General features: G+C 42.1%; 1 protein-coding gene across 2 annotated transcripts in view; it reads right to left on the minus strand.

Annotated features, from left to right (window-relative positions):
* Positions 1-16,410, minus strand: part of Ltbp1 (latent transforming growth factor beta binding protein 1) — a 392,973-nt gene that overhangs the window by 53,333 nt on the left and 323,230 nt on the right. For both annotated transcript variants that reach the window (XM_059248705.1, XM_059248704.1), the window contains exon 24: positions 12,339-12,464. In XM_059248705.1, coding sequence (XP_059104688.1) covers positions 12,339-12,464 — 126 coding nt within the window. The remainder of the gene's footprint in view (positions 1-12,338; positions 12,465-16,410) is intronic.

A 16,410-nucleotide genomic window follows, 5' to 3' on the forward strand; every position in this document is an offset into this window, starting at 1 on the left:
ATCACCTGCAATTGATATAATATTTGGTGGCAGAATTTTAAGAAAACAGTCACGTAACAGGGCCTTGTATTAAAAGGGATGCAGGGCTTCTGCTCAGGAGAATTGCAGACCTCACCCTTCTTCTTGAAAGGAGTGGAGGTTGACCAGAAGACAGTAAACCTCAGCTAAGAGTGGAACTGAAAGATGTTAGCAGAATGTCTGCCCAAAGGAATTTTAAAATGGCATGGCTTCTGGCCCAAAGGAGATTAAGGTATTTCTCACAGCATAGAGGAAAGCCAGCAGTGAGCAGGAGATGAGCACAGGCCTGAAGAAAAAATAGAATTTAGCCAATAGGAAATTAAAAACTGGATTTGGAGGGCATCCAGACAATACAATAGGATATTGTAGACCCTTTCTAAAAAAGGTCCACTGAGGTCTGGCAATATCCACAGGGCTGGAGAATATGGTCCTTATGTGTTATGGATAATAATTTAGTTCTGGGAAATGGGCGAGCCAGGAAAACAGCAAAACCCAACGTCTTTGTATAGTCTGACTTCCATGCCAATAGAAAGAACCAGAAAGAAGGGCGGGAGAAAAAAATGTGGGGGAATTGATGGTCACAAATCTATTTGAAGCAGCTGAAGATAAACAAGAAGAAATGACAGAGGCCAGAAATTCTAGAAAACAAGGCTGGCCAACGAGAGAGCTTCCTATACTGTGAAGACCAGTGCCTAAAGGAAGAGTAAGTGATCAAGAACCAAGTCCAGACTTAACAACACTCAAAGCAAACACAAAACACATTGGTGCACAGTCAATAGAGAGAGCCATTATGACCACTTTTGTTCCAATGAACTTGAAAGCTCCCATAAGATCAACGATTTCCTTGAAAAACATCTTACCAAAACTTACATGAAAAGTGAAGTATAAATACAATTTCAGTTATTAAAAATCTATCAATAGAAATTGAAAAAAATCTCTAACACATCAACACACACACACACACACACACACACACACCCTTCCAGCTATAAATGACTTCACTTGTTAATCACCTAAGAATCTGAGAACAAATGAAGACTAATTTTGTATAAAGTTTCCCAGACCCAACAAAAAGGGTGATTGTATTATAGTTTCTTGTTGCTGTAACAAAACATCTGACATGACTGTCTCAAAGGCAGTCCAATTTCCTCAAGCTAAAGGTTTTGGCTGGTCTAGCTCATACATGCTCAGCTTCATAAGCATGGAGAGAACATGGTGGCAGGAGCATTGTGCAGGGGAGACGACTCATCTTAGGATGGTCAGAAAGCAGAAAACGAAATACTAGAAGGGCCAATACAAAACATGGTCAGCGAATACAGGGTCCCATTGACCTATTTCTCCCAGGTAGACTCAACACCCTAAATTTTTAAGAATTTTCCAAAACAGCATCATCAGCTGAGGACCACACCCTCAACATGTAAGCTTTTTTGAGTTACATCACATCCAAACAGTTATACTTTCAAACTCAGTTTGAGGCTACAACAACCTTGACTCCACAAATTCAACAAGGACATTAGAAGGAAATGTCCTTTTATAGGCACTGATGCCAATATTCTAAGGAAAAATTAATAATTTGACTGCAGTGATATATGAAAAGGACTTTGTTAAATATTAGTCCTTACCAGGGAAATGGAAAGGGACATTATATGCCATAGGCTTAACTAAACTTCAAAAGCAATCAATCACTGATAAGATGTGGATCTGTACCTTGTACTCTTTGCTGGCACATGTGCAAACTGGCATTCTCAAAAGCTGGATGGATATATCTACAAGAGGTAAGTTCACTTATCTTTATATTTATACACTTCTGGGTAATATCTAACAGAAATGAATGATTATGTCCCCTAAAAGACATGTTCCCAAATAGTCAATGGGCATTTAGTCACAAGACTGATGGTTAATACTGAGTGTCAACTTGAGAGGTTCTAGGTCCCCTATGAGCCAAGCCTCTGGGCAATCCGGTGTGAGGTTATCTAGACTAGGTTAACCACAGTGGGAAGAGCCAACTTAATTGCAGGTGGTAACATTCCATGGGTTGGGGCTCTAGATTGAAGAAAAAGGAAAAAGTCAGCTGAGCACAAGAATTCATCACTCTCTGCTTCCTGGATGCAGATGCAATGTGACCAGCCGCCTTGAGCTCATGCCCGATGACTTCTTCACTATGATGGGCATTTCCCCTTGAAGTGTAAACCATAATAAACCCCTCCTCCTTTAAATTATGTCTTGTCAAGCATTTGGTCACATCCACAAGAAAAATAATGACTACGGAGACTATACTTGCAGCAGCTCAAATAACAACCAGCACCATAATTACAGCATTTCCATGCAATATACACGTAGCAATGAAAATTAATAGGCTGATACATATAATAAAATTAATGTGTATAAATAGCACTGATGAATAAAAGAAGCAAGAGATGAGTATATATTATGTAAGTCCATTGATAGATTGCTGAAAACTGGCAAAAAAAAAAAAACACAATGAGAGAGTAGGAATGATTACTAGGTATATGGGACTCGGAGTAATGGATCATTTAAAATCATTGGGATGTTTGGGGGAGGGTTTGGAGGATAGTTCCTGTAAAAGTTAAGCTGTGCCTTAAAAAATTACGTACTTTTTAAAACTATTTTTTAAAATTTTATTCATGTGTATGCGTGTCTGTGAGAGTGTACGCCATGTGCATGCAGGAACTCACAGTGGCCAGAAGAGGGCACCCGATCTCCTGAAGCTGGAGTTACAGGCATTTGTGAGCAGCCTGGCATGGATGCTGGGAACTGAACTTGGGTTCTCAGAAACTGCAGCAGCCATTCTTAATCCGCCAAGCTGTCTCTCAAGCCCTAATCCTGTACTTTTAAGTATGCATTTTAGTATAGGCTTTTTAACAAGCTAATTTATATTATTACATTCCCTGGTTAGAGACACTGGATTTCAAAAGGTCATTCATGTCACCACTCCCCAAGAGACAGTATTGGGGCACACACACTATAATCGGCCTTGTAGGGAGCCTACCACAGCAACCTTGGTCATTACTTCCTGCTCATTGTAATCATTCCTAAACTATTTTTTTAAAAACTATAAAATAGAGGCAAGCTATTTTTGCTTGTTTAAAACAATACAACCCAGAATAAAACTATACATGTAACACACTATGTCTTAGAGTTTTAACTGCATTTTAGTAAGACCTACTGCAAGTCATGAGGAGTATATGAATCCCGTCTCCAGGCAACTATGTGTTGGTCCTATAGAGAGTGCTGGAAGAAGCATTATCATGGACTGGTTTCATCAACGTCTTGGTGAATAGTTACATATTCAGAACAGACAGAAACTCTACTATTGTAGGACGTGGGGGGTTAGACACATTAACTGTTCAGGAGGCTGTTCATGTTTGCTAGGTTATTCATTCAGAGACGCTGACACTGAGAGTCTCCTGCTCAGACCCAGAGTGGCTTCCAATCCTGGGACCCTTCCTACTCTACATACTTCTTTAGACATTTAAAAGTAAACATTGTTAGAAAATGCTCCTTTACACAAAGAAAAAATAGAAAATGAATGAGTTTTTTTTAAAATATCTTTGTGGGTTTTTTTTTTTAAATACCCCCAAGGAGTACTAAATTTTAAGTGTTTAAATTATCCCCCATTCTCATCCACAGTAGGCTAAAGATAGAGAAATAGGATAAATAACAGAAGGGTCTTTCTGTCTCACCCAAAGGAGGTCAGGAATGAGTGGTCTCATGAATGAAGTCTTGCACAGATCACTTAGAAAAAGAAAAAAAGAAGGGGGAAAAAAAAAGAAAAATCCAAAAAGCACACATGTCACATCAGGATTACGTTTCAAACCATCCGGACAAGCTCATTCCGTGAATGATCAGGCAAGCAGAGGAAGTGGTCTGACCCTGATGGGTTTCCTCATTGGGGGAGCTTGCAAAGCTCAGGCCTTGTATCTGGAAAGGTCATTTGTGTCATTAAACAGCTTGGAACGGCTGCACTTTGTGCTTGGCAAAGATCTTCCTGCTGGAGACCAGAGCTGCAGAGTGGAGCTAGGGGGCACAGCCTGGGGAAATGTGGGTTGGCCAGATGTCTGTTTGGTTCCAACAAAACCTCGATATTTCACATAAAGATATTTCAAAACTGAGTATCTGGGACAAGGAAGAAAAATATTAAGATTACAAAGTAGGATGCTTTTAATGAAACAAGACATGTTTTTGTTATTTGTCTAGTTTGAGATGGTATCTCCCTCTGGCTTATCTGGAACTGGTGGAGATCCTCCTGCCTCAGCCTCCAGAGTGCTGAGATTACGGTACACTCTCACACCAACTGATTTTCTTTTCAGAAAAGCAAAACAAACCAACCAACCAACAAACAAACAAAAACCCCACACAGTACATTGCCTATATTTCTTCACAGAAATAGGAAGCTATATTTCTGAATGTAAAAGCACATTTTCCATTTTCTTCCTATTTCTTCCCACCAAAGCGAAGATAATACTATATGAAAACTAAAACAGTGTCTGAAAAGGTCAGAAAGCCTATGAGAAGGAACTAGATTTGTTACAGAAAACAAATATTTCTAAAAATCTAAAACACAAGAGGCCTTAAATATGAGACTATTTTTCTATCCTGAAGACTCACATAAAGGACAATCATGGAAAATGGAGCGCTTGGGTCACACCGTAAGTTACATCCATGCCATTGAGAGACAGTTCTCTCAAGAATACCAGAAAACACTTCTGGTGTTCCGCTGTATGTAGCTGAATGTATGTTTCTTCTTTCACAGCTCTCACAAGAGACAGGACACACGGAATGTGCATGTGTGTTTTTATGCCGTCGTAAGTTTTATAAATGCAGTGCTACTTCGTCTTAACACATCTACTAGTAAACATTTACGTCACCCATGTATTAACTTAACAGCTTTACACTTTCATACTAGCCTGCTGTGAGAGCATAAGGTCTTATTCTAAATGCCAAGCCACACTGTACATTTTGTTTTCCTACGCCACCTCTCGAAGGCTAAGCGGCCAGTGTGGACCGGGAGAAAGCCCTCGGCATAGGCCAAACATATCAAACCCCAGATTCATCTTTTTGACACATAGGCCCCAGAGGCAACATAAAAGCGGCCAAGGAATTTTCTTTTCTTCCCCCCACTATTCTAATTTTTCTCTTTCTATATTCCAATAGAAAGCCAAGAAAGATCAATTATAAAACCACAGAAAATAGACAGTGTACCTCTAGAAATACTAGCCCCAGGGCTTCAGGCAAGGAAGCATCAATGCTGGCCGGAACCTCACTAGCAATTAAGAAACAAAAATAATTTGAAACGTCAAGTATTGGGTGGGTGAATGGAAAAGATGAGTTGGTCATGTGACATTCTTAGGGAACATAGAAGTTGAGGGATGAAGGCAAATTATAGAGAAATGAATTACTATGCCATATTATACATGACTTTAATTTTGGATTTAAAAGCAGAGGTAGTAACCCATCAATGCATAGGCCTAGACCTGGAACTACACAGTAATTTCACTCACAAATACATAATATAAAATGATCCATATTCTGTAAGCCCTGATAATACAAAATGAACATGTTTTAAATGTTCCTGCTTCTGTGTCACAAAGGAAATAAGTGACAGGGATGAAAGTACCCATGTAAGAAGCACTAAGACAGGAATAACACCACAGCTATGGAGCAAGCTCTGTGGGCTAGGTTCTATTCTGGGCTGATGGTGCCAACACATACCCAGCTCACGCGGGTAGCACAGTCCTCACTATCCAAGGGGAAATGAGGTAGTGCTGCCTTAGGAACTTACCCAGTCCACACAGGTATGAAGGAGCTGGAAGTCAAGTTCACAGACTCAGATCCCCCAGCTTACCCGTCCAACAGCTTCTATGTCCAACCATTACTTGGGGCATGCTTTACAGAATAAGGGAGACTTTGTAAATGTGCACAACACGCTTGGCTCAGGGAAACCTCGTTCCAAAGGTTCCCTAATACAGGATGAAGTAAAGACAGTATTCCCTCCACCATTCATTCTCCAAATATCTACCATACCCTAAACATCTCCAGGGGCATACAAAGCACAGGGCAAAACTGAAGCCGGCCTCTGTCTCCCTGGTCTGAGAGTCTTGCAGTGGCCATCACAATAGCAACCCATGCACAAAGGAGGAGAATAGAGAGGGAATGGAGGAAGGAAAAGAAAACCACTGAAACAGGAATTCACTAGGGGTGAGAAAGTCTGAGAAAAGCGGTTGAAAAGTGCTCTGGGAGAGTGCAGTATTTGGATAAAGCCCCCAGAAGGAGAGATGAGGACCTCTGTACTCCTTATTAATATAACCAATGTCCTCATGGTTGCAGCCAAAAGCATACCAATCAATACCTAACCCACCCACAGGCTTCTTGTGAAGGTCTAACAAGAAGAACGGCACGATGTACTTAACGTAGCGCCTGGGACAGTGAGAACTCCGGGAATGGTAGCTGTAACCACCAGGAATGCTGTTGTCTTCCTGGCAGTCATGGAACCATTCCCTCCCTGCCCACTTGCATGGGGAGTCCAAGATAATAGCCTAAGTGACTGCTTCTAACATGACACGTGGAACAGTGTGATTCTGATCTGAAGTATGAAAACGCCTCGTAAGAGCTTCTATGACCTACGAAGACCTCTCTCAATGTAGGTGACACCAAAAGAATTGTCAAAACAGGTAGTTCAGGCCGGGTGCCAAGGGCGTGTGAGGGCATCAATACAAGGTATGTGTTGTCCGTTCCCATTTGCTGACTTTGCTTTTTTGACAAGCTCATGTCTCTTATTTGGTTGCAAGGAAAGCGCGGATGAGCTTGCCTGTCTCTGGGCTTGTAAAGGTCAACAGATGGTAAAGAGGCAGAGAAAGAGTTCCTGAAACTTCTGCTTCTGTTAGGAGTTTCTTTATCCAGTGTGGATATACTATTAAGCAACATACGGGAAAATCTGGATGCCAGGCCCAAAGGCAGCTTATTCCATCAAAATTTCCTCAGCCCTCTCCGTAATGACTTAAATGTCCACTTTCATTCAGTCTTGCTGAAACACGTCCACAGGAAGAGCGAATATGAACAGGAGCCCTTACAAACGGAACCCACCTCCTTTACCTGGAACATCGTCTGAGCTTTTTTCATGCATGTGGTAGACAATATCTCCCCTTGTTAAATCTCCCATCCTTTTTTTATCCAGTAAAGGTAAGAAATAGTCAAATTGTTTTTCCTTAGTAGATCTTTCGGTTTCAGACCTTAAAATGACTAAAAATAAATAAATAAATATAAATAAATAAATAAACAAACAGACCTAAAAATCTTCTGCCCAGGCAGCAGGATGTAATCTATTTTGGGTCAGGGTACTTTAATATCATCTTGGCTAAATCACTTTCGGAAATATTTCTCTTTAGCGATGGATATGAAGTTCTATCTTCGTACCACAAAACTACTGATGCCTTGGTGCTCTGTTGGCAGTGGGTTTGTATTTCCATTCTACACTGTGCGTAGAAAATGTACCTCAAGGTCAAACGCACAGCACACTTGCTTTATTTCTTGGAGTGGAGCTGTCCAGTGATGACAAAATTAGCCACAAGTCCGAAGCCACCTTGTTTTGTTCACATGGCTACCACTATTCTCAATCAACATGCTTCAGGAAGCCAGCTGTCCGTGATAGGTCAACTTTGATATCTTCTTTTTCTGGATGATTATACGAGCAAGTAGTGGCTTGTAGTTGGTACCCAAGAAGAGTTTCTATAGTTCTCTAATAGTAGGATTTAATTTTGTGGGGACTGAAGAGAAAATTCTAGATCTCTGAGGTCCAGCTAGGCGTTATAAGAGATCTCTCCTGTGTCTTGCAGATATCAAATTCTCAATGAGTATCAGGATTGTCATGAAGACTAGGAAGAGGCATCCATCACACATTCAGTCCCAAGTACTATTATGAGCAGTGAGAAGTAACAGCATCATCATAATTGGCGGGGGTGGGAGCACAGCAGTTGCACATAGAGTTAAAACAAAAGCCTTTGATCTTCTCTTTCCAATAGGAAAAAAAAAGTAATGCCAGATGCGCACCTGACTTTTAAAGCAGAATTTGCCTCCAAGAGTAGTTGGAGATTCCTGGTGAGGTTTTATCGTTTCCGTAGATCCCTTGGTCACCTCTTACTGCCCCAGCCTTTCCCACTCCCAATCCACCAGAGAGGTGGATCTGCGGTCACCATCGAGCCTGCACTGAGACCACTCAGTCAAAGCTCACATGTTATATGAGGACTCACATTCATATTGTGTCGATCTGGTTTTTATTCCTCCGTTGGGAACAGAATTTATGCGGGGGATAGGGCAAAGGCCTTCTGCTTATCACTTTGAACCTTCGGCCATTTACTGATGGTGCTTTGTCACTTAGGAGTCAAAGACCAGTTTAAAACTAAGAGGCATTTAATGTGGATCTTTCGCTCAAACACAAAGTAACTTTTTTTTGTTTTCATGAACTCACTTACAGAAGCAGGACAGTCAATTCTGCCACCCTCCTTCATGTCTCCTTTCTTGCTCTAGATCTCATGGTTCCCTGAACTCAACTCTACTTCTTCGTTTATTCACAGGATTTCTCACGTCCTAATGTCATATATCATTTACATTCTTAGTTTATTGTCTCAGAAAAATATGGAGGTCTGTTTTGGGGAGGCAGTCACTGAAGCTGCTCCAGTACTTAGGACTGTAATTTGCATATAGTAGGCATTCATGAATGTTTGCTGAGGACTAGGAATGTAACTCTGTAGTAGAATGCTTACCTAGCATGTGTGTGGCCCTAAGTTTCATTCCTAGCAACTCAAATAGATAAACAAACAACAAACACACTGTTTGTTGAATGGATGAATGGAAATGCTTTCTGAACTATGGGATTTTATGAAGGGTTTATTACACATGGTCAGGAGGCCGTTAGCATGACTGACCAATGAAGGAAAACAAGAAGGAAGGATCCCTAAGTTCTGTAAATCAGCAGTGTTTTATTATTTTGCTGGCTCCTTTGGATCCTTGTGACACCAATGTGGCCATTCTATCATGTGAGTCAGCTGGAGGGCACGTGAGCTTCAAAGACATGTGATGTTCCCAACACCACTGGATTACAACACAAATTCTCACGAAGCCTGGACACATGCTGCGTGTGAGGCCAGAGGCAGAGTGATGTGGTCAGGGAGCAAGAGAGGTTTCTCTCCAGGGGTCCAGAGGAGTCTGATGGCTCCCAGCGTCTCTGCTCATTTCCCATGCACACACATTCTGCTAAGGATGACAAAGCCATTCCCTGAGCTAGCGAGTGAACACCATGACAAAATACCATTCCTGTAAATTAAAATTCCGCAACAAAAAAATAATAATAAAAAAAAATTAAAGAGCAAAATCATCGGGAATTTTAAAGTCAATGGATAGAGCAAAATGGGCTATAAAATGGTGATGTAAGGGAAATAAGGAAATTCACTGTCATTTTACATACTACATGAGAGCTCTGGTTACATAGTGAAAAGATGATAGCAGAAAACAAGCCATAGCTAAGAGATAGCATGGAAGGATAGAAGACAATAGCCACCTAAGAGCCCTGTTCCCCATGATTTCCTAACACCCAACTCAGGGATTTATACTGTGTATATGTATGTATGTATATACATACATAATGTATATAATGCTATATATATATATATATATATCACATGATATAAATAGCATGCTACACTGTGCAGTTATTTATATATCCACAAAGCACAATTACATCATGTGATTTAAATACAAACGAACAATGTCTCCTATGGAATACATCCCTACTTAATCTTGATGTCCCTCTCCTGTGATATTGGCTCTGTACGGGCAAGAACTGTCTTGTACTGTGCCTTCAGAGCAGTGTCTGGTACCATACAGGCATCCAGGAATACTCCAGCGAGTGAATTAACAATAACTAATTATTCTGCTCATCCTGCTCCCCAGCCCACTAGAGCTTTGATTGACACTCCACCTTCTGCTCCCAGATACCACATCCAGGTAAGGGTTGACGAAGGACTGGTGATGCCCTCTTATGACCACAGAGCTGGCCACGCTGCTTCAAATCATTTAAGACTGAAGATTTGCTTCTTGATCATCATTAAGCCAGACAGTGACAACTGTCCAAGATACAGGGGATCAGGGAAGGGACCCACAGTTTCCCCCCCACCCCCCACCCCCCACTACTCTAAGCCCACTTCATTGTAGGACTCCTAGTTCATTTGACCTCGGTAGAAGAAAGTGTGCCACTGCCAGTAGTGATAGGGATTCAGCTGCTTAACCAGAGGCCCAGAAGGAAGCTGGTGAATGGACGTGGACCAAGGGTGCCAACCGCTCCTCGGCATTAATACAAACACTATGCACACGAGCTCCATTGCCAAACCCTGATCACATGAGCTGGCTTTGTCCTACACCACAGCCAAGGAAGGGTCGAATGAGGACAGCACTATTGCCATAAGTTTCAGACTTAATCCAACAAAAGAAAACTTGGACCAATTTAGTGTATTGGATTAATCCCTAAAAAACGAAATCCTTACGGAACTTATTCAAGAAGGAAAATAACATGTTTAATAATTAGTTGTACTACCATACATCAGCGTGATATTCTAAAATTACCCTTTATTACTTGTAAAGTGTCCAGTCTGGGGAATATGGAGGGACAAGTATCCAAGAGAGCAGTCTACAAATACAGCGATTCACAAAGCATTAGAAGTTTTCTAAAAACACATTTTTGAAGCCAGGCCCTTGCCAAGTAAATGACCAACCAAATTAGAGCTGCAACCAAATTAGAGCGATTATGTAACTCCCAATTTGCAGAAATCAGTGTTTTAAAGAGGTACAGGATGAAAGGCAAGTCAGTACGTCTAAAAGGCAAATACACACGAATCTGCGAGCAGCGACTACATTTGTCTGGAACAACGGCTTCGATGGATGAGCATCTGAGACGATCCATCCTCTCTCGGAGCATCGTGGTACAACCACCAGCTGTAGCAACTTCGACCACGTCTCAGGGAAGGGAAGACTTAACCGCCCGTGATTTAGAGTGAAGGGAAGAACGTAAGCCTGCATCTTTCTGGAGATGTGGGGAATCTGTGAATCTGCCCTGTCAGTGTGAGGCAAGGCAGCACCCTCCTCGGCTGCGGGGGAAGATGTATGAGCTCGCACGGCGTCTTCTCAAAAGGCTACAGCCTCGGAGCCCCAGACATAAACTTAACATAAAACACGAAGCACCAAAGCCCGAGTTCCTTGTAAATCTCCCATCGCCCACATTACAATGCTGCCTTCCTCCGTTTCCCCACTTGGGATTCCTTCCAAACCCTTGGCTCTCTTTGCTCCCGCCCCACCCTGCACTATCTTTCTCCCATCGCAGCCAAATCTGGCCTCCATGTTTTGTCTGCTCAGCAGGAGAACAATTTCAACAATCTCCGTTTTATAAGATCAGTTTATTCCTCCCAATATAATAATTGGTTTCAGCTGAACCTGGACGCCACTCCTCGGCCGGGTTCCACTGTAGTACTAGCAAGAGTGCAGACGCTTCCTGCTGCAGTATTTTTTATTTTTTTTTATTTTCAGAGCAAAGAATCTGGGTACTCTCTTAGGCCTAGAATAGAACATTTACAAGGTACTTCTTCAAAATGCAGTCGAGTCTCACTAACCCACATCTCAAAAAAGATATAATAGACTTACGATCATGGCAATCTTAGCTTACTTTAAGAAATGTTCAGATGTATTATTCCTCCATTTACTAGACTATAATGTTACGAAGAGCATAAAACTAACAGCTGTTGCTGTGACCTGCAAACAGGAATGGGCGCTATCTAAATGTCATACAGTCTAATGGACCTTTGCAGGATCATATACAATGTGGGTAGGTAAGAAGATGGACTGGCTTAGAGGTGAGAACATGAGCAGAATAATGCTAGACAGTCTGGGTTCCCAACGCTACAGAGAAATCAAGCAGGACATTATGTTTTATAAACAGAATAAGCAAGGTGACTTCCACAGAGGGTAATTGAAACAGGAGAAAAAAAATGTCACGGTGTCCCATCCAGAATCCTCAGCTCGAGCAGATTTCACTCATTAACGTCGCTCGAATATGTGAACCAACTGTGGGTATTTCCACCGCCACAGCCTTGGGTCATTCTACTTGTAAATGCCACCTATGCTTTCCAGTATGAGTCACCTTGCCATGCAGAAGCCTTAAGTCTTGAATTACAAATACCTTTTAAGTCTGAGAGCCTTTTTTGCCTATTCAGCAGAAAGACGTCTCTCAGCTTCCTCATGCCCACAGGTTCTCTTACCTTCACATGTGCGGCCATCTGCAGAGATGGAGAACCCTTGTTCGCAGACACAGTGGAAAGACCCAGGTGTGTTCAGACACTCCCCATGAGGACCGCAGAGTCCCGGCTGGGCGCATTCATTAATGTCTGCAATTGAAAAGAGAGTCACAAATATTTGAAAAGAGATCTATTTCGTTTCCCTCTAATACCAACCATACAGGAGGGAAAACCTATTTTTGAAAGGGGTAGCCTTTTCTTTTGTGACCCAACTGTCCATATTAGAGACCACAAGACAAGTCGAACTGCCAGAAGGGGCAGAGGACTTAGGGTGACCCACGTGACAGTGACTGGTCAACCATGTCAACCTATAAAAATAGCCATCTCCAAGATTCCATCCAGAGTTGGCCTGCTTTAGACATAGCAGAGCCTTGAGGAATATTACTAAACAACCTGAGAAACAGTCATCAATGAGAAGGCTGTCTCTTCCCTGTCCTCTCTCACCAGCCCAGAGCAACTTTACTGAAGTCCCTCACATGTGCTTCTCCCCTCCCAGGATGTGGACTTCCTCAGGGCAAGGCCAGGCATGCCTTGTACATAGTATTTAGCTCATAAATGCCACTCCATAAATATCGGCTGGGTATATTAGAAATAAATTCCAATTTATAATTCACTGAAAATGAGTAATGGAAAAAAAGGAGAGGAAAAGAAGACCAGAGAAGTTACGAACTGCCTGACTTTATGAGGATGAAATTAGTGAGGGCAAAGTGTCTAGTGTAATACGTAACACACTTCTAGAGGTTCAGAAGTGGCTGCTATTATGATTTGTACACAGCTGATGCCATGGGCAAAGGGTGAGCATCTTAGGTTCTGTTTGTCCTCAATGTACATTTGCTTCCCAGGCCAGGGTGACAGAGGCACTCTAAGTACTATTAACACGTGGAGTTAGAAAACAAAATGTTCCTTCAAACCCTTTCTAATCATATTGGCTAACAGTGCCCTCGGTAACAACAGCACAGGGAAGCCAGAGGCAGATTACCTCGTCACAGTGGTGCTGACACACGCAATGGCGTGTGCACTGCATTGTCCTGGCTTGTTCACACTTATCTGTGTCCCTCATGTCTCTGTTTGCTCCTTGAGAAAATCAGGGTGTGTAAACCGTGAGTTCCTTACCCTTTGTGCTGTATATCAATAATGTCCTAAGTATCCGCCACAAAATTTCTTGCCATATCACTACTCTATGAATGGAACGGTGATTGGTTTGGGTTCTTTTAGGTAATTGATGACTGAAAAAAATAAAATAGCCCCATGTCTTCAGCACTGTGCAAGCAGGTCACTTTCTATCTTCCTGGAATTCCTTAGGGTCTCTCTTGTCGTTTACTAAAGAGGTCCTCAATATTTCTTCTTAGAAGTTCATCTTTATTTCAGTTCAGGTGTTTTCTGAATGCTTTCCACAAGTGGATGAATGGGACAGATCCCTGGCAAATAGGAAGCTCACAGCAGAATAAGGAGAACGTACATGTAGCTTAACAAAGTCCAGACCCGAGTTCTTCCTAGTAGATTTTAGAACGTGCTGAGCTACAGCTCCACTCTTTTCCTTAGAAAGCAACCACTTTCTGTGCGTACAGTTCTTCAGGAGGCTCTTCTGATGGTCCTTGTGTAGAATAACTTCTAACATCCTCTGATGGTCCTGCTAATCCCTGTGTAGAGTAACTTCTAACATCCTCTGATGGTCCTGCTAATCCCTGTGTAGAGTAACTTCTAACATCCTCTGATGGTCCTGCTAATCCCTGTGTAGAATAACTTCTAACATCCTCTGATGGTCCTGCTAATCCCTGTGTAGAATAACTTCTAACATCCTCTGATGGTCCTGCTAATCCCTGAGTAGAATAACTTCTAACATCCTCTGACGGTCCTGCTAATCCCTGTGTAGAATAACTTCTAACATCCTCTGATGGTCCTACTAATCCCTGTGTAGAATAACTTCTAACATCTTCTGACTTACTGCTTTTTCTTTATTAGCCCCGAATGCTACATCCCTCCCTGGCCACAGAACTTAGGTTACTTGGCTTTTCCACAGCTGAAACAAAGAAAGGAGACAACAGGGCCACCAAAAGGAACAGTCAGCAGAAGAGAGACACATGCAGAATGGGAGAAAGTCTCTTCAACTATATTTCACACGGGAACTTCACACCTAGAATATATAAAGAGCTACAAAAACTTAACACGAAATAAACGGATCTTCCAATCAACAAGTGGGCTAATGAACCCAATAGTCAATTCTCCAAAGAGGAAACACAGACGGACAATAAACACTCGGAAAAGTAGTCCACGAGGAAAGTGCAAATTAAATTGCCTTGAGGTTCCATCTCACTTTTGTCAGACAGGATGTCGTCAAGATAACAAGCGACAAGGAATACTGCTGAGGACCTATCTGGAGAAAGAGGAACCTTGCCGGTGCTGGTAGAGCACGCCTTTAATCCCAGCCCTCAGGAGGCAGAGGCAGGTGGATCTCTGTGAGTTCAATTCCAGCCTGGTCTACAGAGTGAATTCCAGGACAGCCATGGCTGTTACATAGAGAAACCCTGTCTGGGGTGGGGGTGGGGAGTAAGAGGAGCCTTTATTCAGTGCTAGTGGAAATGTAAACTGATGCAGTTACTATGGAAAGCAACCTAGAGATTTCTAAAATATTGAAAATAGACATATCATGTGACCCAGGTGTACCACTCCTGGGTATCTACCCAAAGGACTCAAGTCAATACACCCCAGAGATACTTGCATATTCATATTTATTGCCACATTGTTCACAGTGGGTAGGAAATAGAACCAGCCTAGACATCCATCAATAGATGAATGGCTAAAAAAATATGGTATATATAAATACAGTAGAAATTTATTCAGCCATAAAGAAAAATGAAATCATGGCATTTGTAGGGAAATGGATGGAACTGGAAATCATTATGCTCAGAGAAATAAGCCAGACTCGGAAAGACAAATACAGCATGCTTGTTCTCATATGGGGACTCTAGACCTTGACTTGTGTATATGTGTACACATGTACATGTCGGGGGGGGGAGGGGAGGTATAAGTCATGAAACCAGAAAGGGGCCATGGGAGGGGAGAAGATCTGAGGAGGAGCAGAAAAATAAGCATAATTGAAGGCATGTGACCTAAAAGCAGAAGAGACGCACTGGAGGAGGGAGCGGGAAAGAGGGGACCAATAAGGACAAAGCGTGTTGGAAAACTCCACGAGGAAACCCATTACTTTGTATGCAAACTTTCAAAGCCAACATAAATTGAAAAGAAAATTGGCAGAAATCAGTTATATTTTCCTCGTACCATTTTCCTATCTTTGAAGGACATGATGCTCATTCTCTACTCGCCTATTTCTCGGTATGATTTCACAGTCTTGTTTTTGATAAAGCCTTTGGTTCTCCTGTTTCTTCCCTACCTGCTGATAATCCATTACATCGGCAATCTGGATCCTAACCTTCCAGACTTCTGTTCTTCACCTCCATCTGGCCCAGGAGCTCGGCTGGCCAGGGCATCAATATCATACGCAAGCTCATCCGTCATGCTCTAAGGGCTCCCTAAGACTTCCTTTCTGCTTTTTACTCTGTGGCTCCATGAAGCTCTTTCAAAGCTACTGACACTTTGCAGCTTTGTGTGGTAAACACTGTACACAAAGATTTTGTTTTCAAAGAAGTCATCGGTTCATAAGAACTGTCTAAAAAGTCTGATGACAGGAACTGCAGGCGAATTCCCAGACTTTCTTCCAGGAAACTGCTAAAAAAGAACACCGCGAATATCCGAAGCTAGAGAAACATGTGCGTTCAATTTGGATTGTACTTATTGAAGCGTTCATTTCTGAGCTATGCTGCTAGTAACTCTGAGCTGAAAGCCAAACTATATTTAAGTTGGATTTCTTTCACGGGTCCGGAATGCCATAGAAATTCACAGTTTGGCATGTGTAAGTCAAAACGTGAAACTGAAGTGTGTTCTGAATCTCTAGCGTACCCTGCCACATTCCTGAAGAGACCATTAACAGGGAATTTCCATACTGTCTGCACATCACCATTAGTTGTGTGGGACAAAG

Source organism: Peromyscus eremicus, chromosome 22 (genome assembly GCF_949786415.1).
Source record: "Peromyscus eremicus chromosome 22, PerEre_H2_v1, whole genome shotgun sequence".
In the NCBI taxonomy this organism is placed as follows: domain Eukaryota; kingdom Metazoa; phylum Chordata; class Mammalia; order Rodentia; family Cricetidae; genus Peromyscus; species Peromyscus eremicus.